The sequence below is a fragment of the Drosophila arizonae genome, chromosome 5 (genome assembly GCF_054131065.1).
Source record: "Drosophila arizonae isolate 15081-1271.41 chromosome 5, UAZ_ARI_1.0, whole genome shotgun sequence".
Taxonomy (NCBI): Eukaryota; Metazoa; Arthropoda; class Insecta; order Diptera; family Drosophilidae; genus Drosophila; species Drosophila arizonae.
In genome coordinates, this window is record NC_142925.1 from 4,977,343 (window position 1) to 5,003,284 (window position 25,942).

At 43.1% G+C, this 25,942-nt stretch overlaps 1 protein-coding gene across 1 annotated transcript; it reads right to left on the bottom strand.

Annotated features, from left to right (window-relative positions):
• On the bottom strand, positions 1-25,611 carry LOC108614850 (espinas). The gene is made up of 6 exons (XM_089472335.1): positions 23,608-25,611; positions 10,424-10,979; positions 9,429-9,542; positions 8,463-8,591; positions 1,641-1,844; positions 1-1,461 (listed from the first exon to the last, which is right to left on the bottom strand). Exons 1-6 carry the CDS (start codon positions 24,594-24,596, stop codon positions 1-3), a joined length of 3,453 nt encoding a protein of 1,150 aa, XP_089328461.1. The 5' UTR covers positions 24,597-25,611.
• Positions 25,612-25,942: the final 331 nt, after the last annotated feature.

The window sequence follows — 25,942 nt, forward strand, 5'->3', positions numbered from 1 at the left end:
TCATGATATTGTGCAATTCTTGCTCTCGTGCATAATGGCTGGCATTGTTGCAGACGGAGCGCCCAGACAGCTGCCGGCCGAGCTGCCCAGCTGGCCATTGTTGTCGCCCGACTGGGCGAGCTTCTTCTTGCGCTCGTAGGCCAGCGCGTCGTTGGGCACGTAGGCGACACGCACACCACCGTAATGCTTGCGTGCGGGCAGCCGGTACACATAGTCGTCCATGTCGCTGGAGGAGCTCGAAGAGCAAGTGGAGCAAATGCTCGCCACATCGCAATTGTCCAGATTGTTAAGCAGATTCAGTGCACCGCTGCCGGCTTGGGTTTGGGCATTGTGCAGTCGCAGATTCGTCTGATTAATCTGCATCTCCGAGGAGCTGCGCGATTGATTGCGCCGCCGGCGACGGCGTCTCGCATTCGAGTTGTCCGTGTAGCTCTTCGAGCGGGACATCGTGTCCTGCACGCTGTGGAAGCGCACTTCCTTCAGCGGCGGCCGATTGTCCAGCTGCTGCTGGCCGTGCTCCTCCTTCTCGTTCTGCTTGGCTGCGAAGAGCTGCTCGTAGCCATCGTGCGGCAGCTCCAGCTCACGCACCGACTCATTGTCCAGCTCCAGCTCGTTGCCCAGCTCCTGGGTGCTCTGCGTCATGTCCGAGTTGCTGGGCGAGTTCAGATTGATCTTGTCTATGCTCTGATAGCTATGCGAGTCCTCCGCCTTGGACAGCAGCATGTCTGGCATGGAGGATGTCAGCTGCGTGTCGCCAAAGATCGACTTGTCACCCGAGCAGATATTGTCCAGGCTGATGCCCAGCTCCGTCAGATCTATGGGCGGCGGATGGGCGGGTCGCGGCATGCCAGGCACACAGCCACCCAGCAGCAAATCGGCCACGCCCGCTGCCTCCATACGCTTGCGCTCCTGCCGCTCCAGCAAGTCCCCGGCGCTGCCCGTGCTCTTGCCACCATGTCCATGTCCATGGCCATGGCCATGCCCATTGCCCACCCCAGTCTTGCCACGCCCCGCCGAGTCGGCTGTGCGTCGCGGCGAGCGCGCGATTTGACTGGAAGTGGAGGCGCGATGCGTGGGCCGCAGCTGTGGACCGGAGCTGGTGTCCGAAGGCGTTGGCGGCTCGCCCTTGCTGCACGCTATCGAACAGTAGATGGTGCCACGGCGCGGCAGAAACGGACGACCCAGCAGCGAGCAACGGCACGTGCAGCAGGAGAAGCACTGATCCGTCGCATGCCAATGCTGGCCATCGTGGCTCATCTGGCCCTGATCCACACCAATGACCTCGCCGCAGTAGTCACAGTACTCGGCGAACATGGTGTCAAAGCAGCCCAAGCAATACGGCTTGCCCTCGCGCATTATGTAACGCTGGCCGCCCAGCTGGTGCTCGCACTCCTGGCAGGCGAAGTGCTTCATGTGCCAGGTGCGACCCTCGGCCTCCGTGCACTCATCCGAGAAGATGATCTGTGTGGTGGATGAGAAGAGCAAGCGAGATGGTAGCGAGTGAGTAAGAGTGAAATATGAAAATCAAGAAAAATATCTAAAATATATATAATTATTTATATATAGAGCGAATATTATAATTCTAATTTCAAGTTGAGCCTGTTCCAGCACTCAATCAGTTATTCAGCTTCGTTACTCACCTCATCGCAAGCGGAGCAGCGCGGCTTCTGGGTCTCGGCATGATGTCGGCCACAGTAGAGATTGCCATCACGATGGAAGTATATCAAGTCCATGAGCAGCTCCTTGCACACACTGCACACAAAGCAGCCGGGATGCCAGCAGACTTGGGCGCCCAAGCGCTGGGCAAAGACCACAATGTCACCGCCGGAGAGCTGTTCATTGCACTGCAATGAGAAGAGAGAGAGAGAGAGAGACATTAGATATATATCGTATAAATAACAAAAATATGCTAAAGTTCTGCACGGGGAGACAGCGTGGCGATAGAAATCTGCAGCGTCTGCTTTGGTTGGGCAAAATATTTAAGCGACTATAAATGCTAAATAACGGTAATAAAACGCTTAAGCCCCCCAAGCGAGGACATGGCACAGAACCAGCACGAGAACAGAACGCCGAGCACCCCCTTCCTCAACCATCCCTCCCTCGCCCGCGCCCTCACTCTCACGATTACTTTGTGGTTTTGCTTTTTCACAACGGAAATAATGCAAAAATAGCTGCCGGCCATGTGCCCGGCCTCGTCGCAGAAGTGCTCCCTAGAGAGTGGAAAAACCAGAGACTTTAAACTGTTTGGATAAAACACGGAGCACGAAACACGAGAAAAGGCCGCAAGCAAAATTCTGGTGTCGGTGTCGCACTCGCAATACGAGTAGGAGTCAAAGTTGGAGCAGGAGTCCAAGTAGGAGTTGCTGCTGCTGCTGCTGCTCTGGCTGTTGTCACGGAACCAACCCAAACGGAAGCGCAGTTTTAATGACTCAACCTCAACTCGTTAAAGTTGAAGCAATTCGCATAATGAACTCATTTACGTAGAGCAAGCAACGTAATAGGGTCAAGAGAGCTAATGTCTTCGTACGCCGCTTAAGGAGAATATGTTTGCTTTCCCAGAAAGAAAACTTCCCTGAGGGATATAGGATTCCTAGTTACTTGGAACTGAAGCAAATGCGGAAGAATATGCGGTAAACAGGCTAATGCGATGGCGATGTAGTATGAGAGCGTTATTAATAGATTCAACAGTATAAGAAAAGTGGGCTTAAATAATACAAATGTTGCCAAAAAATCGACATTGAATACATCACATTGAAATATATAAAATTGGATCTACCGCGAGCAACTTTTTTGGCTCTAATACTTATAACAAATTGATCTCTCTAGTAGCTAAAAATAGAAACATTTAAGCTAACAAGATAATTTGAAATTCCGTTATATTATAAGCTCCTGAATTTCTGTAGCATTTTGAAGATTTATAACTTCTTACACTGAAAAAAAAACTAGTCCACTTCTTGGATGTATCAAATAACAAATTTCTTTTCGACTAATGAAAGCTTCTGAGCTGCAGATTATGAAGTTCATAATTGAAATAAGCTCTTAATTGCACTGGAAAAAATTAGGCATTCGGAAATAGTATTACTATTATGCTAAGCCCATGAGAATCAGGTTGTAAGTAGAATACTCTGCTAATATCATTCCCACGAATACATTAGTTGGCATATCTGACAAATATAGGGAATTCCATTAGATATCTCCATTTCTAATAAGTTCTAGCTAACTTTTTAATAAGTTCTAGCCAAGTCAATGTCTTTGTTGTAGCCGAATATCCAACATTTTATTTCATTTCGGAAACCTATTTGCCACGTCTTAGAACCTTTGAGAAGGAAATCCCCCAACTTCGTTCCATTTTATGAGCATGCAAAGCAATTAACGCAATTGCCCTGATTTATGAATGCTATTTCGGTGGCCCACGCCAAAAAAGTTGTGGCACATGCGAGGCGGCAGCCATTTTGCGGCCAGCCAGCCCTTAGGCCCCAAACCCTTTTGTTAGTCGCTGAGCTTTTAGCTACGACAAAAGCCGTCGCCAATTTGCGCCATTTTCGTTTCAGCTAGCGTTTCCTGTACTGGTTTGCTCACCCCCCCCCCCCCCTCCCAGCCCACGTCCACAATTCGCGCACGCAAATTACCCCAGCAGGGCCGCAAAAGCCACAAGACGTTGCAAGGACATTGTTGGAGTGCTGTGGAGTGGTGGAACTGTTGACTAGGCTGCTTGCAGCTTCTTAACTTTCCAGGCTATTAAACCTCAGTCGGATGCCAGTCGGTTGGTCTCCACCTCCCCTCACCCCACACCCCACGCCCGCAATCAACATTTACTTTTGCAAGCCATTAAACATTGACAGCCAGTACCTCCCAGGCGCCAGCCTCAGCCCCATCTCCAGTCTCTGCTGACAGGGCTGATAATTTCCTTGGCCTGACAACTTGGCCCACTGCATGCGTCGTTAATTGTTGCCAGCTTCGTCTCTTTCTCATCCCCTTCACACTGGCAAAAGCAGCCACCACGCACTTTAATTAGGCTCCATACCAGGCCCAGTCGCTAATGATGTATTTTTGCGCATCCTGTTGCGGTTGAGGCTTACTTCTTTCTCTAGTTACTCTTTTTCGGGGCCAGCACTTTGTTGTGGCTTAGACAACTTTTGGCCGGAACAAGTGCACTAAGTAAGTAAAACTTACTTATTCTGTGGCCAAACTAAATTGCAAGTGCAAAAGTTTTGCCAGTTCCATTTGCCATGTGTCCACTTAAAAGGACATTTTTCAGGATTTGCGCCACTGCTGCTGCTGCTGCTGCTGCTGCCAAATGTCGTGTGTTTAACAGCAATCGCTGCTCATTTATCTTATCAATCCAATTAATCCCAGTCGCCCGTCGCCAGTCGCTAGTCGCCATGCAATTGATGAACCCTGAACCGTGGAGTCCTCCAGCGCTGCACTGCAGACAATTATGCTATTGACAAATTGTAGCTGGCTGCCACGCGGAGGCGCCACCTGGCTAACAGCCCTAGCTGGCTGGTCCTGTTCGTAACCCATTTCATGTGTCTGTCCTAATCCCAACTTTGGCGCTGTGCCCGACAAACTTTGCAGCACAAACAAGCAAGACAATTTCCTGCCCAATTCTCCTCTGCCCCGCCTTTTTCATTTATTCACTCTATCGCGCTCTCTCTCGCTCATTGCACAGTGCCTTCAAATTATTAATGACGCTCGTTATCGTGCCCTTTTCAGTACATAAACTTTTTGCTTAACAGGCACAGCGAGGCAACAATATTTGCCAGCTACCTTTTATATGCACTCCCCCAGTTCAGTGGAAAAAAAGTGAAATATATTTCATGGCATTTTCTTAATAATTATTTTGTATTTCATCGTTGCCGGGACGACCTTTAGTGTCACATCCTTGTCAAGCTCGGCTGTCACATCCGCTCAGCGCTCGACAGTTGACTCCATTGTTGTTCGTGTGGAAAATCGGAGCTGGCCAAATCATTTGCCAACTCTGGTCCTGGCTCTGTCTCTGTCTCTCATTCTGACTCTGACTCTGACTCCGTGTCCCTGACCCCGACTCAGATTCCAAGTTTGACGCACGTTTCTGGCCTTGTGCTGCGACTCATTTACGCTTGACTGAATATGAGTGCTTTTTGGCAGCATCAGCAGCGACAGCAGCGAACGCAGCGGACGCAGCAAGGGAGTAGACATCATTCAGGCTCATTGAGCGTTTTCATAAATTTCCTTTAAGCATAATTTCTGCTTGGCTATCCTCCACGCTTTTCCCTTTACAGAGCCCCGCCCCGCCCCGCCCAGCCAGTTCCAGTGGGCGGCATTCGCTTTGTTCACATTTTAACCTTCGTTTAGCAAGTCGCAGTTATGGTTTGTGAATTTTAAGTAGCCGACCTCTGTGCTGTGAGCACTGGCTCTGGCTCGTCAGTTGCTGCTCATCACATTTAATCTGACTTGGCTTATCAGATTTCATTAATATGGCATTCATCTGTAGTTGAACTCGAATGCTTTGAACCGAATAAATATTCATTTATAGTTGGCTAAAAGGCAGGAATTTTGATAGACGTCAAGCTGAATCAACTAATTGAATCTATATAAATATTTCTTATAGAGTATATGCACTCTCAATATTTTACTTTTTACTCCAATTTAACTCTACTCTTCCTCAATTCCTTCAATAGAATCTTCAGAATTTATATCTTACGTTAATCTGAGTTGTATTAGCAAAGTTACGCAAAAACAGTTTACACACGTGCAACGGTAGCTTCAGATTAAGCACACTCATTAAGCAACCGCTATATACCAAACTTATTTATGACTATCTAACGGTATTTCGTTTATTTCTTTTCTATTTTCGTTTATATAACTCTCTCCCTCTCTCGCTCAATTTATTGCTTAACTCTAACCAAAATAATTATATAAATACCGCGATAATAGCTACATCAAAAATTGGTTAAATATTTTTCACTTTTAATTTACAACATATCTTTGGATTTGATTGCGTTTCTAGTTATTACGATAATATCTGTATGCCCATAAAAATTTAATTGATCATATTTCTCAGAAAATCATATATATTTTTTCTTATTTGCTCACGAAGTATGCACACTTTCCTTTAAGTAATCAAAATTGTCGCCCATTATAGAAACTTCCCAACTTTTAATGCCCAGCGAAGTCTGCGGCAGGTAAACTTTCAACTGTATAACTTACAGTGGTAAAAGTCGAATCATAAATAACTAAACTATCTTATAAGGTAAGCCCTTGAATCATTGATCAAAACATATGAAATCAAATATGTGACTGCACTTTGGCATTAAACATGAGTGGAGAGGACAAACTTGGCTTGAATTGAAAACTTCGCACGCTGTTCGCGCGTCTTGTCTCTCTAATGAACTCTGAACCTGGCGTTGGCCCGGTCCAGTGCTGGCCCTGGTCCCGGTCCTGTCTGCCATATAAGTCGTTGCGGCAAGGCGTAATAAATGCAACTTGGCTGCCAATTTGGTCGTCGTCTCCCACCGACCAACAAGGCAAAGCCCAAGCCAAAACCAAAGAAAATCACTGGAAAAACTTGGGCACAACTTTAATGCCAGGCAACACCTCCGACGAGCCGCAACGCCCACGCACGTAGCAGACAGAGAGGCATCTGGCTGGCCAAGGGGTGCGGTGGGGATCGGACAAATGGATGCTGCAGTTGCTGCTGCATGTCCAACCCGTTGCCTAGACTCAGGCTCAGACACAGACACGCAGCACTGCGTGGCAGCATGCGGCATAAACTTTTTAATAAGTTTTACGAGTGGCGAATGTGAACACAATAAAATCAAGCTCCACAACTATCTGCGGCAGACAGTGGGAGCTATGGATCGACAATGGCGACGGTAACGGGAACAGCATCGGGATACGGGATCAGGGTTATGGAATATGGTATGCAGCAGCAGCAGACAGGCCAAGTTGAAAGTTGAAGCTGAGTTGGTTAGCCAGCACGCACTCCGCTCCAGAGACTGCCAAGCTAATAACAATGCAAATTTTGTGCATGAGGGGGAAAATAGTTTACTACCTTCTACTGAAGGGGCAGCACTACCTACTGCTGCTGCAGCTACTGCTACTACATATATATATATATATATATATATATATATATATATATATATATATATATATATATATATATATATATATATATATATATATATATATATATAATATATACATTCACTTTTCGCTATATGCTGCAGACCAAAAAACTGACAAGCAGATTGGACTTAACAGTGCGCGACTAGCAGCTCACCTGGGAATTTTAATCGGCTGTAAAAATGGGAACATATCTGGAAATAATATCTATCATTGAATACCAATATTTTTATATTTTAGACATATGCTGTATTTCAAAATGCAATAGCTAATAATCTTGTTTGGTTTAGAAGTAACGGTCATTATTTGTAACTGACTCTGAGAAGATAAGAAAAATGCTACTAAACCAAAGTTCTTAAGGAATATTTCTCTATTTTCTCAATTACAATGAATTGTTTTTAAGTTTTAAAAAGCTATAGACATATAGAGCCAATAATATTCTTAGTCTTTTAGTTTTCCTTCTAAATTCATTAATCTAAATTGAGCGTACATACTACATATATAACCAATTTTATTCTTAGTCTTAGCTGAAATACCCATATACTAAATTTATGCCCGATACTTCATCAATTCTTCGACTTCAAAAACCTAAAATGGCATTGATACTCTATTTCATAAGTGACGTAATTGCCGCAACTCCCACAGCAAAATTTCTTCTATTATCGCTGCTGCTCTCATAGTTTCAATACAGCTTGTGATATCCACTTTATAGGGTATTTGAAATCAACTTTCCGCACTCCGCGGTCCACACAGTCGAGTGCCGTAGCTCGCAGTGTATGCGTGAGTGTGTGTGGAGCGTGGAGTGGCCTTTTGTATTGCTGTTTGCAATGGCAGTTGCTGCAATTGTTTCTGCAACAACGTTTTTCATTTGCAGTTTTTCGCCTTGTTGCAGCACTTTGCCGTTTGCTAAAAGTGTACTTAATGAAATCTTTTTGTCATCTTTAATTTGAGACGCTGCCAACTTGCGATACGACGCAACGCGTCGCGACGCGACGTTTGAAAGTTAACTGTTTGCCCCCGCACACCTCTGTTCCCCTGCACCGACCAACGAGTCCCTTATTGTTTCTGGCAGGCGCCATTGTCAATTTTTTTTGTTCATTTTCATACCACCCACTATTTCAAGGCATCCAGCGAGTCCTGTCAAAGTTTGCGCAAAACTTTGCCTGGGCTGGGCGCTGGCAAAAAATGAAATCGAAACTCGCCTTTTCTTCGGGCGGCCGCCTTTGTTGCTCATAATAAAATGCAAATTTCTTGGCTCACAATTAAGTTGAAGGAGAACAAAGACAGGGACAAAGAGAGAGAGTGGGAGTGGCGGCAGAAGGACTGTAGATGAGCTTGCAACTTGTACTTACCCCCTTGCAGGGCCTTTCATCGGACAACAGCCGCACCGCTCCACGTCCGAGTGCTTCCCGCTTGCGCTGCGCCGAAAATATTCGCAGCTCCTTGCGCTCCTCGTCGCTCAGCGAGTGGCAATAGCGCACCTGCAATGGCAAAAGCAACGGTAAACGTAAAGGTAAAGGCAGAGGTTATGGGAAAGCATGTTTAATGGTAGCTGCAGCTCGAGATGGCGCTGGAGCGAACTTTTCTTGTATTGTAAATATTAATTAAAATCTCTTTTACAGCAGCTCAAAAAAGGCAACGCCAACTTTTTTAATCTCGCACTGCAGCAGGGGGCGTGCCTTGATTTTGTATACAAATTTATTCTTCCCCTTCTTTTCTCTTGGCATACCCTGCCTGGGGAGCTGTACTTCTACTTGACAGTTATTGTAGTCAATAGAGTCTATTATCGTTGACTGATCTTATTTAACAATGATCTTATATGTTGGCCTATCTGAATTGAAGAACTAGAAGGATTGATTGCAATTTGGTTTAAAAGGCATAAAGATATAAATATATATCTATATATTATTATTATTATTATTCAAATCTTTAGAGGATTATTTTGTTGCAAACTTTGTCTATATTAACAAAGCCATGGTGATCCCTAAAGATCAAACAAATTTAATCTTCAATTTATTTATTTAGTCGTATAAAATGTCCTATGCATTCTGTATATTCTCATTCTCTACGCCCTGCCCTACTATAAACCATCTGCTAGGGTATTCTATCTTCGATCATACTAAAACTACTTCCTTCCATTTAGTGTCACTTTGGTTGCGTTTCGATATTCTTAAAAAACTTGGCAATCGCTTTCCTCCACATTAACTGCAATTTTATGATGCTTGAGTTCCTTTTCGCATCGAGTGCTCCCTAGTGCTACCAATCTGATGAGTCGAGTCCTTTCTGGCTGTCGTCTTCGTTTTTTGGCTAATACTCACTTCGTTATCTTGGGGCGGCAGCTGGTGCAGCAATTGTTTCACGCGATACTTTTCCCCCGGACTGTTGACGTAGGGCACTTTGTCGTCCGGCAGTTGGCTGAAGTACAAGCGAACCTGTTAACGAGCAGATAAAAACGAGACAGAGACAGAGACAGAGAGAGTGAGTTAGAGATTGTTCATAATCAGATATAAAAACTTAAGCACTGCAGTTATATATATATTAGCCATAAACTTTAGTTTTAACGATTTGGCGACAAATTCCGTGGGAAGCGTTTCATTAGGGACAAGCCATAACGTATTAATCAACGTCCACTGGCAAAACGCTTTCACCAACTTGGCTAAAAGCCAATAACAACAATGCACGCCCACAGCGCAAATATCGACAAGCAAAAACCAACAAAAAAATACAAAAACGAAGAAAAACATAAAAACAAAAGTAAAAGCCACGCTGCAAAACGTGCGAAAGTGGAAAAATGTCGCGAAAAAGTCATGAGCCAGCAGAATGGCTGGAAAAACAGAAACAAACGAACTGCCCAAACGATTACAGTTCGATTTTTCAGTTATTTTCGTTTAGTTTTTCCCGCGCCCGTTATGCAAGCAAAATGCGGGCAACAAGCGATTTAATTACAAAATGCTTTCGCTTTTCGGATCGATTGCCAGCCGCCAGATTGGGGCGATAATTATCGAACCGAAAAACAAAATGGAAAAGCCGCTTTTCACCGGCAATTAAACTGCTCGAATTTCCTTAAACGCAACTTCAATGAACTGGCTCTGGCTCTGATTTTTTTGGGGCCGTGGCCAAGGCAAAACGAAATCAAAAGTCAATTGCCCACGGCAGGTGGTCAAAAAGAAAACCACATGGCAACCACATGGTAACCACATGGAAATCAATGCAGCCGTTGGCTTTTTGATTTCACCTAATTAGCTGCGACAAATTGCAGCCATGTGTGTTGTGTTTGCGCACCACGCCCCATCCCCCATTGCCCATTGCTCACCTGATCGGGTCGCAGACCCGGCGGCACCCAGGTGTACTCCTCCAGAGCACAGCCACTGTCGTCGTCCGACTGTGAATTGCGCTGAAAGTCCAGCTGCTGATGGTGGCTATGATGATAGACACTGGCGGTTGCGGCCGTCTTGTAGCTAGCGGTGCGCAGCGGCGTGGCAACCACCGAGTTCAGTGGCAAATGATTGGGCGGCTGGCAGTGGCGTCGCTGCAGCGGCGACACAAAGTGCGAAGGCGTCCCGCTGCTGCTAGCCGTCGATGGGGCATCCAAATTGTTGACCGTCGAAGTGGTTGAGTGGTTGCTAATGCTAATGCTGCTAGCAGCGAGCTGTTGCTGTTGTTGTTGTTGCTGCTGCTGTTGTTGTTGTAACTGCTGCTGCTGCTGTGGATAGGGCGCTGCACCTCCAGCCTCCAGCTGCAGCAATTCGCTTTCCGTTTGCGTATAGTAACTGCTGCCGGGCTGCTCCATCTTGAGCTGTTGTCTGCTACCGCCGCAGCTGCTCATGCGCGGTGCGGGAGTGGGCTTCAATTTGTGGCTCAACTGGTTGCTGCAAGTAGATATATTGGACATTTGAGATTAGTCTACCATCATATTTCCTGTGAATTGAGTTGTAAGCAGATTACGATATACTCTAGAAATTTAAATACAATGTAAGATATACAATCAGGTCTAGAACGATAGCCAAGTTTAAAAGAAAATTCAGTTGTATTTGTTTCAACAATTTTTTTTATTTTTCACACGAATAAATTAAATTGAGACTATTTATAATTTATAAAAAATATTTGAATAGTATTTTTAACATATACAAAGGTTTACATCAAAAATCATTAGCCTTAAGCAATCTTGAGATAAAAACTAATCAAATTAAATTATAATTGCTTTATTCATCATAAATCATCAAGCTCTCTCGCGCGCCTCAGAAATCCACCCATTATTACATAATATGCTACATATAATTAATAGAGCTGCTACAAAATATCCACTTGACTTTATGGCTTCTCTTGAATCCCCGCCCAGTCACATTTGCAAATCCTGTTGCATGCTAATTCGATTGGCCTGAGACTTGCAAAATTGCGCATACGTAATGTTGCTCCATTTGCAGAAACGATATACAGAGAGCTATATGTGCACGGATATTCAACTGAATATTCATATTCATATGCGCATGATGAATGCTGACAAGCCCAATTTGCAATTAGCCGGCTGAGATGTAGCGAAAACTCATTTAAATTCAACGCGCCGGACATTTCTAATCTGTTCTGACTGCAATTGTGGCCGAATTGCAGCTGCAGCAGCAACAGCAGCAACAACGGCAGCAGCAACCAACATGTTGCAGCTGCTGGCGCATGCGTGTTGCTGTCCAATTTATGAAATTTCGAAATTGCCAGCGCATGTCGGGCCATCAGCATGTGGCCATCACCATAGCCATAGAGTCATAAACTTTAAGCTCCGTCTCTGACCAATGTGGAATCTGCCTTCGTTCCCTGCCTGCCTGGCTGGCTGCTTACTTCTTTCCGACTGCCGCATTTTCTGTGTACTTTCACTCGAAGCAACACTGTGGCACACACTCGGCCGATTATGCAGCCAACCAACAGCCACAATTTGATTTTGCTTTAGAAATTCCAGCGGCAACTTTTAACTTGCTTTTCATATGGCACCCAGCCTGGTCATGTTTCAGTTTTAATTTGCCTTTAAATACCCTGTTTATAGATGACTGACTTCAAGGGTAGTTTGCATAAGCAAAAGATGGAACATTCAAGAGAAGCGTAGCAAGCATATAAACAACTCTCATCTTGAGATATATCTGCATAAATAAATGTTGTTTTGCTTGACCTACACGAACTCAATACATACTAAAGATTATATCAAGGTTTGTATAAGCTTATGATTATTACAAAAATAGCTCAAGGGAAAGAAAGTTAGGCCAGTATAATATGAATATATAATATATCATCAATTAGTTTTAGGACTTTAATAAATTAGAAATTCACGTTCTGCATAAAGAAAATAATATATGAATTGAATTCAATTTGATTATTGCTTAAGCTGAGTCAGATTACAAAAAAAAAAAAAAAAAAAAAAAAAAAAAACATGAAACACATTTTTTTTTTTTAATTTAACATTTTATTAAAAAATAATTCTATTCTAATAGCACATTTCTACAGGGCATTTGCTAGTCAATCAAATCCCAACTCTCACATTCTTACATGATTTCTCTGTTAATTTCAGCTTGCCCGCTGGCCATAATTTGGTGTTTTGGTATTTCTGTTTATATTTTCAGTTTCTGTTTCTGTTTTTTAATTTCAGCAATTAAAGTCAAGTGCTTTATGCGTTTAGCTCTTCATATCATCGTTGCAGTTGCGTGTTAGGCTCGACTTTTCGAGTTTAACATTCTCATTCATAAGCATCTCTGGATTTATATCACATTGCACAACATCTGGAGCATGAACAACAAACAAACAAACCAACAATCGAATGAACAAAAACCAGCTGCCTAATGTCCAAGCTGTAGTAGCCTAATCAATGTGAGAAGCGGCAGCTAAAAGCAATTTGCCAGCACGCCAAGCGATTTATTTGAATAACTTGTAAATTTATGCAAATGAATGATAACAAGAGAGCCTCTGACTCGGCCTCTGCCTCTGCCCGTGCCTCTGCCTCTGCCTCTGCCTCTGCCTCTGCCTCTGCCTCTGCCTCTGCCTCTGCCTCTGTCGTTTGATCAGAGCCAAGTCAAATTTGTATGAGGCGCTTTAATAGTAGCTATACGACTATAAAGCCTTGACTGCAGACCCTTTCGCCAAAGCACATTTTAATGGGTCTTGCACTCGGCAGACTGTAGACTGGGCTGCATGCAAAAGTGAATGTCTTGCAGCATGTTGCATGTGTAGCTAACTGTTGGGCATTTGCTATTAGCATTAACACCATGTTGTAGTAGTTCAGCCGGAAGATCACCAGCGATAATATTAAACAGATCGTTAAAGAAAAAGAAACAGAAAATACGATTCCGAAGTGAAGCTAGTGAAAGTTTTATGTGCTACGTTTTGTGATTTCCAATGCAAATTCCATTTGTTATGTTGGACAGTGCCAAAAAAAAAAAAAGAGAGAAAAAAAAAGACAGCAACAACAATCAAATATACACCTTATCCACATCTGCGTGCGATCAATCAAAGGGGGCGAAGACTAGAGCGTTGCTTTCTAAACGGCAGTCGATCCATTCGATCCATTCATTGCGATTGTCAACTGCTGCCCAAACAAAGTCAAGGCATAATCTGTCACAAATGAATTGTGCGCCTGTTGATTGACTTTGATAGCCCAACACACCAGCGTCAGCCCAATTAAAATCTGGCCAAAGCCAAAAATTTATAAAAAATAAAATAAATTGATTGCCAAATATGGGCGAGACTGTTGACATACTCGCAGCTGTCCAGCAAGTCTCAGCTGTTGGCCAGGCTGGGTCGGTGGTTTTCTCTTTTCGTGCAAAAAGCCATAAGCAACAAGGACGGTTAGCATCGAGTATAAGCAACTGCGAGATGACCTGCACTCTGTCTAAAGAAGTCTATCCCAATGACATATTTTTCCTCAATTCTAAATAATCACTGATTGCGGAGTAGTTGGTATAGGTTTTACAATATATTTATTTACATATCGACTGAACATGTATAGAGTATTTGATGTCAGTTAACTGTTCCGTTTCATTTCGAAGCTAGCTTGCAATTTGATTTGCCTTACGCAAACGGTCTAGCGTGGAGCTGACGTGCATCTGACCAACTATGGTGCGATCTCTGACACATGCATAAATTTGGGTTAAGAAGATTTTGAGTTTCGAGTTTGAGTTTATTTGGCTTGATGTTTGTCATTTCCTTGATGTGTGTGTGTCACAACTAACCAGGCGGACTTACGCTGGCATATAAGTATAATTAAAGTAAAGTGCTTGACACATATTGCAAATGGAAATGGAAATAGAAATGGAATGGAATGGCTAGACAAGTTATTGCCACAGAGAATAGCTAAAATAGTAGGTCGGTCGTATAGCAGATGAATGTCAATTGCAAAATTCTAGCTGCCGATAAGTTTTTATCCGAGCTTATCCGAAACGGTCGAACCATTATTTGAATATTAGGCTTTGGACAAATTTTCCTTGATATATTAGGGCGATTATTTCATCCGATATTATCCGAATTTATCAGGAATTTATCCACATGACATCAATACATATTAAATATTTTTTTCACTATGTTTACCAATTTGATAACTGAATTTCGTGTTATCCAAATTAATCCCAACAAACAACAAGATTTAATTATAGTTTAAGGTGCATTTATTTGTTATCTCTCTCACAATCCGTATCAATTAATTAACACTCAAATCAATTTATGGGCTTACTTTGATTGCTATCCGAACCATATACGGAACTGTAATTTACTTAAATCCAATCGCTGTAAATCCATTGATTGCATTCCAATTGGCTTAGCTGCTTGATTTGTAATCTCTTTTCTGTGTGCTGTTGGCCAATGCAATATCCAGCTCATTAGGTAACATTTCAGCAATTGCGGCACGTTTAATTCAAATGCCAATGCCGTGTGCCCGTTGGCTGGCTAATAATATCTCAATTATCCGCATCAGCACAGCTGATTGGCAGTGGCTATCCGGCAGTGTATAGCGAATGCATTTCAAATGTTGTTCTCTTTCCAATAGAGAGTAGCTGTAGCTGTATGGCCAGCGATTTCATTAAATTTTAGACACGCAGTTTCTCCAGAACTGGTTCAAAATCATTTAGGCACACACACACAGAGAGACACACCTCTGTGTGTTGTGCTGATGTACCCCAACCAGTTTCCTAGAAACTGAAGAGACAGAGAGAGAGAGAGAGAGAAGTTGCACTACGACACGCAGACATTCGGCTTGGTTCGGCTCGGGTGGGCAATTGAACTACGTGGAAATTAAAACGAAACATGCAATTCTTGGTAATTGAAAAATGCAGAAGAAGCAGCAGAGGCAACCACAGCGGCAGCGGCAACAACTGAACCGAATCCGCATTAAATTACTTTCACAATTGGTCAAAAGATAAACTGTAGTCGACTATCAGTGAGAGGCAGAGAGAGAGAGAGAGGGAGAGACCTGGGATTATCTGCACACGATCTGTGGATCTTGTGATTTGTAGCTGGCATTTAGACCTAAAATGTGGGCTGGGGGGCGGTCAACAGTTGATGCTCCAGAATCGAAAATGCGATTATATTAAAATGTTGCCACGTTTTGGGCGTGGCGCATCACAGAGCCAAGGCCCCCACACACTAAACTCTAGCTGCAACGAGTCGCGCTGTCTGCTGTGCCTTTTCCCAGTCCATTACGAAATCTGCGTGGCTCAGCCTCTAATTTGCCCTGACCTTGTTGCGTGCCTTTGTCTTGGCTTACACAAAAGGGGCGGCAGCAGCATAAAAAGAAGAGAGAGAAAAAATTACTTTATATGTATACACATATAAACAAGGGAAACAGACCAGTTTATATATAGATTTATAGACATTTTCTTCTCTTTTCTTTTTTTTAGAGTTCGAGTTGCATTTGACTCGAGCTTGCGTCACACACGACAAAGGCCCAAAAGCAAACAAGTCACGTGTGAGTGTGTGAGAGTGTGCAACACGTGTTGTTGTCGCTCAAAACTTTATGCATTTTTTATGAGCATGCACACACACACACACACACACACACACGGTTGCACACTGGCACACGCAACTATAATGTGTGTTGTTTGTTGGCTGTCTGCGCGCCTTTTAGCCATTTCTTTTGCAGTGCTTGATGGGCGCAACCTGTGGCAGCGCCGGTTTGGCCCGTTGCGCAAGTTTGTGTCTGTGGTGTGGAACGCCTCTTTAAGTACCGCGAGTGATTTAGTGCAATAGTGCCGTTAGACTAGCAAGGCTAAAACTGTTGACTGCCTGCTGATAAGCTGCAGTCGCTGCAAGCAGCAGCAGCAGCATTAGCCACACATCTTCACACACACACACACACACACATGCAGCCTAGTCAACAAACATGGTCTAAAATGCATAATTAATCGAACTGTGCACGGTTTCGACTGCTTTGCAGCATGCCACATGTGGCACAGACACCACAGAGTACACTCCACTCCACTCCACTCATTTCTCGCATTGAGTCGTTTCGCTTTTTGAGTATTTTGCATTTTGTGCTTGAGCTCATTTCTTTTTTGCCTCCGACTGTCATTAACAGCCTTTGCATAATTTGCTGCTATGCAAATGCAGCTAGATGTCTGCCACTGCAACCAAAGACTTGCACCAAACTACGGCTCCTGCGACTGCTCTGCTCTGGCCTTGCCCCTGCTGCTTCCCACTCTGCTGCTGCCTGTCAGCGTCTTTGAACACGTTTCAGCGCTTGCCTCTTGTTGCATGTGGCACTGCTTTAATTTATGCAAAATGTTGCTGTTCTGTTATGCAATACCTTTGCCCCGCCTCTCCTTCCCCTCACCACGAGCAGCTACCTCAAACCTTGTCTACTACTCTGTTGGCTTTCAGCTTTTCGTTCATCAAACACGCTACCAAATTCGTTAACTTTCAAGTTCACATTTAGCCTTCATTTGGGCCAAGTTTATTGATTTTGTTTTGGATTTTTGTTTATTGTTTTTCCATTTTTTTTTTTCGATAATAACAAAATAAACTGGCTTTAAGAGCTATCGAAAAATTATGCGTTTTAAATTGTTGTAAATATTTTGGCTGACGCCCATAAGCGGAAATACGTGGCAAAAAAAAGACCATGAATTAGCTGGCAAATTAGCTGGCTTTTTGTGTTATAGTTATTTATTTATTTATTTTTATTTTATTTTTTTATTTTATTTTATTTTTTTTTTTTGCTCTTAAGCTAATGGAACAGGTACAAAGTGCCGATACAGATGAATGCACATATACAGATAAAGATACATTTATATAGGTCCAGGTACATATACAGTTACATCAGCAGGTACATACTGACTTGGCATACCTCAAATAATAATTGGTGTACCGAGCTTAGGTTGCTTTGCAGCAATTACATGCAGATTGAATGGCCGATAATATGAGACTGAGTCGACTGTTCTCAGGCACACAAATAAAAACTCCCACAGTTCTTAGAAGACATAAATTAGATATTTCTGTCGTTTTCACATTTAATTTACCCAACGACAAAAACGAGAAGAAGAAAACGCAGGGAAGAGACAAAAAAGCCCAAGAAAAAAACCACGAAAGTAATACATACATAGGTGATAATAATTATAATTGCGTTGAGCTCCACATTAAATTAAGGCACAGAGACTTCTCTCACATCATCAAAGAGATTAAGTCTTAAGATGACCAAATAAAAAATTGTATATATATATAAGTTGATTTAATTAAGAGAAACGAGAAGAGAAATAAATATATATAAAACGAGCTCCGCCAGACCAAATCGAAAATAATTGACGAAAACCGAACTAGCAAATCGTACAGTCAAGTCGAAGATGAATGAATAGCAGCAATACAACAACAGCCAATAACAACCAAACCAACAAAGAGACATCAAGAAGCAACCCAAACACAGAAATTATTCTATAACGAAAAAATATAAGCCATCAAATTGGAAAAGAAGAAATCAACGAAGCGTTTAACACGTCGCTGATGGATGTGTCTGCAACTGTGACTACCAAACAGGTGAGTGAGAGCGAGAGCGAGAGAGAGAGAGAGCGCGACCTGTTGTTAACGTGGGAAACTAGTTGCAGCGACAATTACCAAAATAAGAAGAGGCGCAACTCGTCAGCAAACAGAACAGAAATTTAGAAGACGCGAATTCAACCCCGTTGCGGTTGCTGCACTTGCCGCGTTGCAAGGCAGCTCAGCTGACCGTGAAGTGGCAGTGGCAGCGGGGGCAGTCAACGATGACCGAACTGGGGCATGCAACAGAGTGAAACAACAACAATAACAACCACTGCACTTTGGCTAAGGTCAAGCGTACCGGAAGTGTGACATATAATTAATTACAGCATGTGCAGCATGTGCATCATGACGCATCGTCATCCCAGCCAATTGGCGATATTTTTCCCACACACCGCAATTGGAAATTGGAAAATGGGAATTGGAAATGTGCGTGTGCGAGTGCAGTGAGCCATGACAGGATTAACTTTTGCATGTGACACACACACACACACACATACAAGTGCACACTTTGATATGCCGCCTGTGGCAACTTCCCTGTTAACTGTAATGTGCAACAAGCTGCACGGCGAGCAAGCAAGTAACATCGAGCCAACGCACAGCCACATTTCAATTAACCAAGAGAGAGACAGAGAGAGAACTGGAATACCCGAGTGATAGGCAGAGGGACTTGGTCTAATCGCCGCCTGTCACAACACAGACTCGTCTCATTGACCAGACCGGCGCTTATGTAGCTGCCAATGTAAATGCTCGAATTGTATCTGCATTTTGTATCCGTATCTGCATCTGCATCTGCATCTGCATCTGCATCTCAAAAACTCTGTCTGCGCATCTGGGTCTATGCCTATGCTAAAATGCGCAATTAAGTCATCATCCAAGCATTAGACGCCAAGTGCATTAGCCAAACGCACAGTTGTTCAGGCAACCAGGAAGCCAACCAATCAGAACTTTCCTTTTACTACAAATACCCTGTAAGTTGGACTACAGCTGGTGGCGAGCCACGATAGAGGGCGTTTGCAGAAGATGAGCAGGACAATGAGGACTCCATACCCACATCAACTTGCAGCTAATCCGAGGGTGAGCAATAAAAGGAAAAGACAAAAATAAGAAAAGCAACAGCCCAAAATCCTAAAAACTCCAAAAAAACAAAACTCAAATTCCTTGTTACAATAAAGACTGAATACATTTTTAATAAATACGTCTTATGATTTAGACAACCTACAAAGTTCAATTCGTCCCGACCAATTAGAACAACACGGTCCAAGTAGAGCCAAATATACGAAATACAAATAAAATATCCATATGGATACTTCAGAAATAAATACATCAGTGCCCCATTCCAAACAAGAGATTAGACATCAAATAAGTAAAAGATTATAGCCACAAAGTTTTATTGAATTGAAAATATTTTAAATACTTGTTACAGCCCGAATAGGCAGAACTATTACAAACTAACCGGTTTCATCAGTACTATATCGAAAATATACATAAGATACACAAATTGTCCACCATATTGTGAATTTATATCAATGATACAAGTCATTTGAGTTTGATACATAAAAATGACAAAAACTTGGTAAACATTTTACAGGGCATCTCTCCAGTCCATCAATGAGCACACGTCTGGCCGACTAAGCAGAATCATCTTGTACTGAGGAACTGCGCAACTGTTTGGCTAATGAAGCTTGAAGCGCAACTCGATCAGCTCTTGAATTGGGATTAGTGAACAGGATCTTGTTAGCGAATGAAAGCGCCGTTAGTTGTGGCAACTTCCTCGCCCAGTTGATGTGGCTTAGCGCTCCAACTCTTCGTCTGGCTCCTCGTCCCTCGTCGTATGTTGGCCAGCAATTTATCAAAATGCAATTGTTGAGGCACTGCTGGCGCGGCTCATTAACGCGCCACTTGCCGCAGCCGCAGTGGCAGCGCTTGCCACGTGGGCGACCCTGGGGCAGGTACAAAATGCAAGCTAAAGACGCTGTTGACCTGGCTCTTTTGGGCATGCCACTCACGCCCCAAATGCGCATGTACACATGTTTTTCTAACTTAATTGTGAGGCGCGCACAGGCACATGCAGCAACAGCAGCAGCAGCAGCATGCGGCATGAATAACAAATGCCAACATCAGCTTCAGCTCCAGTTGCGGTAAGTGCGAGCTAGGGGCAGCCACAGGGGGCAGGGGCAGCCCTCGTTGAGAAGACACTCGAGTGCAGCTGCTTGTTAATAATTTGCGCGAATCTTGGCCAAGTCAAACAGCTCAACTCAGTGCAGCACTCAGCCATGTGGCAGAAATATTTCAAGAAAATCACGATTTTCAACTCGAGCTCTTTTATTTGGTTCCGCTTCGACACTTTCACAAAATAAAAAAAAAAACAAGAACCCAATGGAACAACATAGAAGAGCTTTCAAAATTCCGTCTTTAAATTTCACACCACAAGACTAGATCGATCTTAAGCTATGCTTTAAAGCACCGACTAATAACGCCTGGACACACAACCTATGGAACTGCCATACGCAGGCGGCTATAAAAATAACCAACAACATTTAAGCCGCGTGTTTATCTCACTGATACATTGATTGGATTGCACATAAGCCTAAACAAGCCACGACCCTTGAGTGACTTATGGCCACAAAATTGCAAGTGTGTGAGCCAAGAACTCAGAATAGCAGCTATATATCTGCGATAAAGGGAGATCTCATATAATGACTATAATCAAAGAACAGGAAATACAAACGCCCTTCAATTTGGCTGGTTAGGGCCCGTCTTCTCTTTTAGCAGGTTTAGTGATTTTCTTTATTTAAATTGAATTTCAACCAAGCAAACCACAAAAAAAAAAAAAAAAAAAAACAAAGTAAGGCTAATAAACTCCGCCACCTGAACAATTCATAGAGAATAAACAAAAATGGTCGGGTATACATCATTCTTTTTCCTGCCTTTGTAAGACGCGCCACATTTGTACCGTTTGTTTTTTATATATGTATGTGGACATAAAAAAAAAGAGAAGGTATTAAGATGCATTAAAAAAATACACTGTGTTAAGATAGTTAATAAATAAAAGACACAGTTACCCAGGTAACGCCCATCAGTTTCCATAGGCTGTTTGGGCAAATTGCAAACAAATAAGAACAAAAAAAATTAACTTCAACCTCTGTACTATAAAATATTTTACGAAATCGGAGGAGCCCCGCCCAGCCCCCCTCATCCTAAACAGCCAATCTCAATTACCATGGCATAAGCCAGGCCTAAAAGAAGGTATATGGAAAAACAAGAGAAAACGCGACGAATCTGCTCACTGCGCGTAGCGAACGCAGAAATAAAACCAAACGCTACAATTTCGTCTCGACCACCTGAGCAAGGCTATGATCTTCCGTCGCCGCCATCACCACCAGAATATAAATAGTTCAAATATTGCGCTGAAGCTGGTAAAACCACACAAATTGCTTTAACAATGAAAAACGTAAATTATAGAATCCGGTCGAATGCTATTCGAACATTTAAGGCAGAAATTAATTGGTTATTTAAAGCTTCACATCCATAGGCCACATAATTTCAACAAAAAATTTGTTGGAAGCCAAAATTCAGTTTGAAGAAGTAATTCAAGTATTAACATCGTAAATATTATTAGTTACATTACTCCAAACTCCACAATGTCATAAAGAGAAGACATTCCAACAACCCTTCCTCGCTTCTGGCCACTCTTCGTCAATGCTGCCACATCGCGCATAATTGCACTTTAATTAGCCACAGCCAATATTTTCTGTTGGCATATTTAAGGCATGAATTGAAACAGTGCCCCATCATACGGTGCAACCACCACCAGTTACTCTTGATCTCACCGGCTCTAACATATTGATGCAACAATCCTTCGGCATAATTCGAAAAGCGAAGGCGAATCTAATTAAAACGTCTGGTATATTTATGAAGAGGATGAATCAGTGCACCGATTTCGTAGCGCGGAATACACAACTGCAACTATACGAAACAGGAAGCGGCGAAGGGTAGCAAACATCCAGCTGACAATTTCTGGAAATTCAGATGCTTCGCGTAAAGGCAATCTACTTATTTGTTAGAAGACATAATATGAGTAGCAAAATTTTACCTTCCAAAAAAAAAAAAGGAATGAGCAATAATTCTTTGGGATTTTTGGAATACTTTAATGAATAAATGTAACACTCAAACTGAATCAGTGAACCCAGACTAATAAGTGGGTACTGTGGAACCATTCCCATGCCATCACATGGGATAAGCCATCAAGACCTCCTGCATATAGCAAGAGTCTTCGTATTGCGTAAATCCACCAAGGAAGAATAACGAGCCAGTCTTATAACAATTTAAATTGCATAAGACCTCTTGCTTCAAAGCAAGGACCTTCGTATATTTCAGTGACAAGAAACTTTGTCCATCGAGTAAGAATAACGAGCCAGTCTTATACAACAATGAAATTGCATATAAGACCTCTTGCATATAGCAAGGACCTTCGTATTTCAAATGAACACCTCACCTCTCCCATGAGGCATTCAATATCCGATACTCAAGAACGAGACAGTCTTAGAACAATTAAATTGCTCAAGACCTCTTGCATACAGCAAGGACTTCGTTAAAAAAAAAAAAAAAAAGTTTCCAAAAAAAATTCACAAGAAAAAAAATTCAAAAAAAAATTCAAAAAAAATTGATTGTGAACAATTCAAGATTTGATTGCTGATTTGTGAGCATTGACTTAAGGATAGTCAACTGTTCCGTACCTGAACCAGTTGAGAACTCTAAGCGAGAAAATGTGAAAATTGAGTTTCATGCTAGTTTTTTTTAAAGTTTACTTTTAGGAGTCAGAGTCATACAGTTAAAAACAGTTCAGAATCTCACGTTGTTTTAAAGCTATTAACTAATATCTATTACATACATATAATTAAAATTTAATTTCTCAACTTTAGAAGCTGTTCATCAGCCTATAAAATTATGTTAACAAACAATGAAAAAATGCGAATATCTCAATTAGGCATCAATTAAATTTCCAAATGGCCATAAAAAACAATCGAAATTCTTTGACTTAGTTCTACTTGTAGCTCATAAACGTTGCGGATCACAAAACGTCGGGGCACTCGAATGAATGCCTCGACTGTGAAAGCTTTTTATGAGCATTTTAGAGCGCCGTCCATATAAAGCTATTAAACAGCCATTAAACTAGCCCATAAAATGTTCCATATGAGCTAAGCTCCTATCAGTGGGTCTGGGCTCTGCGGCTCATTAATTCCATTTGCTATTCCCACAGGTTCGGATAACAAAGCCGAAAACAGAGGGACAGGGGACGGAATGTAAAACGCGTCAAACGCATTTCAAATTAGTTTTGCCGCTGTTGCTGCTCCAATTGGGAGGCAGCTAGGGTAGATAGTTTCTCATCTATAGATTATCTTAACAACCTGTTGGGGCTCTCCTTTTGAGGTATTCGACTTGAATTAGAGAATTATGGGCAATACGCTTTGATTTCTAAGTGCTCTCGAATAAGGTTGAACTCACGTTTTGGCAGCTAGTTGCTGATGTTGTTGCTGATGTTGTTGTTGTTGCTGGCCATCAAACTTGGCCAATTGTTCTTCAATATCGCTTAATTGCATATCATCGGCGATGGCTGCTGTTTCGCAGTTGCCACGCCCACAGTCCAGCAATTGATCCGTTTGCGCATTGTGCAGCCAAACAGCGTTTCGATTCCGGCAAACATTCAAACTGAGCAGCTCATTCAGTGGCAACTGTTGATTGGGTCTGTTTCGATGCTGTACGCGCTGCAGCTGCTGCGGACTGAGGCAGCCGGTTAGCATGGCCACCTCCACGTCGTCATCGGTTTCGCCATTGCAGGAGATGCCCGATGAGTGGAAATGTTCCTCCTGCTTGGCGGGCAAACAGTCGCTAGACAGATCGCTGCTTATCAAACTCGATTGCTGCGAGTGCAGAGCGCGTGCCAAACTTGGCGCAGTTTCGTCCACACAGCCAGGCGCTGGCAGCTCGAGTGAGATGTCGTAGGGCGCCAGCTTGACCCTCGTTTTGGTCTTCACCGCAGATTTGACCAAGTGGCGCTGCTTTGAGCAATTCGACTTGAGCTTGCGTGGCGTCAATTTGGTGACTGTCGATTGGCGCGACTGATGTGTGCGATGCACGGTTAGAGCAGCAGCCGGAGTGGGAGCAGCAGCTGCTGCCTGAGCAGGAGCCGAAACGTTTTCCTTGCGCTCTGTGGAACGTCGACGACTGCGTCGAATGCTTGGCATATTGCGCGGAAACAATTTGCCAGCATCCGGTTGGGAAATTTTCGATACACTATCACAGCTTTGAATGCCGCTGCCACTTCCACTTGCACTCCCACTCCCGCTACTGCTGCTGCTGCTAGTGTCCGTAATGGCCAGAACCGAAGCGCATTCGCTGTGTCGTATAACTTCGCGATATTTTTTGTTGGCATCATTTTGCGAGTGGGGCAAGCAGATTTTCCACCAGCGCTTCTTGGCCAACAGCTTGGACATATTTGGAACACAATTGAAGCTGCTGCCAATTAGCGCATCACAAATCAAATCAAATCAATTGACACCGTTGCACTGGTATGTCGCCTGTCGGCTGCACAGCAATTACTGTCCGCTGCAATTAGCAGCCAATCCGTTTGTGCTAATTACGTGCGTAAAATCAATAACAGAACGAGAAATCAATGAAAATCGAAAATAAATTGCGCGCAATTCTCACTACGAGCGTCATACAAACTGTGCGCTTTGAAGTCGCGATCGCTACTAAAGCCGTTGCGCGTGCGTCGAAAGTTGTTTCGACAACAGAAAGTTCAACACAGCAGAAGCAAACAGAGAGAGAGAGAGAGAGAGAGAGAGAGAGAGAGAGAGAGAGAGAGTGCGCACGCGCACAGGTTGATGCAGGTCAAACTCAACACAGCCGGCTGAAATTCACCTCACGATCAGGCACGCGCTCTCGCACACACATACACAACACATGCTAACAAACCCGCTCTCTGAATTGAGCTGAGCCGCTCTCTCTCTCACTCTCCCTCTCTTATACGCCTAGCAAGTGCTGCTCAGCGCGTAACAGGTGCCGGCTTAGCTGAGGGAGTGAGACGAGCTTGAGCGCTTTTTGTTGTTGCTTACAGCGCCTGTGATTTGTGGCCGCATTCTATGCGCTTATTAAGCGGCTATTGGCGTGAGCGCTAGGCAGGCGCTACTGGTTGCCTGATTGGCTGCAGGCCACATTTGACACATTTCAGGCACCTGGCGTGAGTGACCCATTTCGAGCAGCATAGCTGAGTTTAAGCTCAGGTTTGAGCTAATGCTACAGGGCTCTATTCTTGTTGTTGTTGCCGCATTAGTAGCCTTACAGCAGCCAACATTATTATGTGTGGCACAGCCGGAAGGGTTGCAGCTTCAAATTTCACTCTTGATTGACAGCTTCGTAATGCATAAGAGTGAAATTAGCTGCGGCTGCAAATGATTTTCCGACTTTCTAAACTTTAAGTCGTCAACTCATGTTAAGATCTCAAAAAAGAAAAAAAAAGGAAAAACAAAAATTTCACTTATGAATTCGTTTCTATGCACTTACGTCTAATATTTGCCAAGTGTCGTATCCATTTTGCTGGCCAGCTCTGTAGAAATTGTTTGACTAACTGTAATGAGAACAAAATATGCCAATAAGCAAATAAATTAGAGAACAAAGTTGAAATGTTTACGCAGAGGCGTGGAAAACGGGGGACAGTTCGGCTAGAATTATACAAAAACGTGCAACTAATTGCCAACAAAATGGCAAACAACAGAATAAACAAAACTGTACGCAAAAGTATTTTAATTACCAGCATTTGCAGTGTCAGAACAGCATGCCA

Bases quoted from the DNA above. Each gene is read 5' to 3' on its own strand.
- LOC108614850 (XM_089472335.1), bottom strand. From the start codon at position 24,596: ATGTCCAAGCTGTTGGCCAAGAAGCGCTGGTGGAAAATCTGCTTGCCC. The intron at 10,980-23,607 runs GTGAGTTCAACC...ATCTACTTGCAG, and splicing joins CAGCAACTAGCTGCCAAAAC to CAACCAGTTGAGCCACAAAT. The intron at 8,592-9,428 runs GTGAGTATTAGC...TTGCCATTGCAG, and splicing joins TGCCGCCCCAAGATAACGAA to GTGCGCTATTGCCACTCGCT.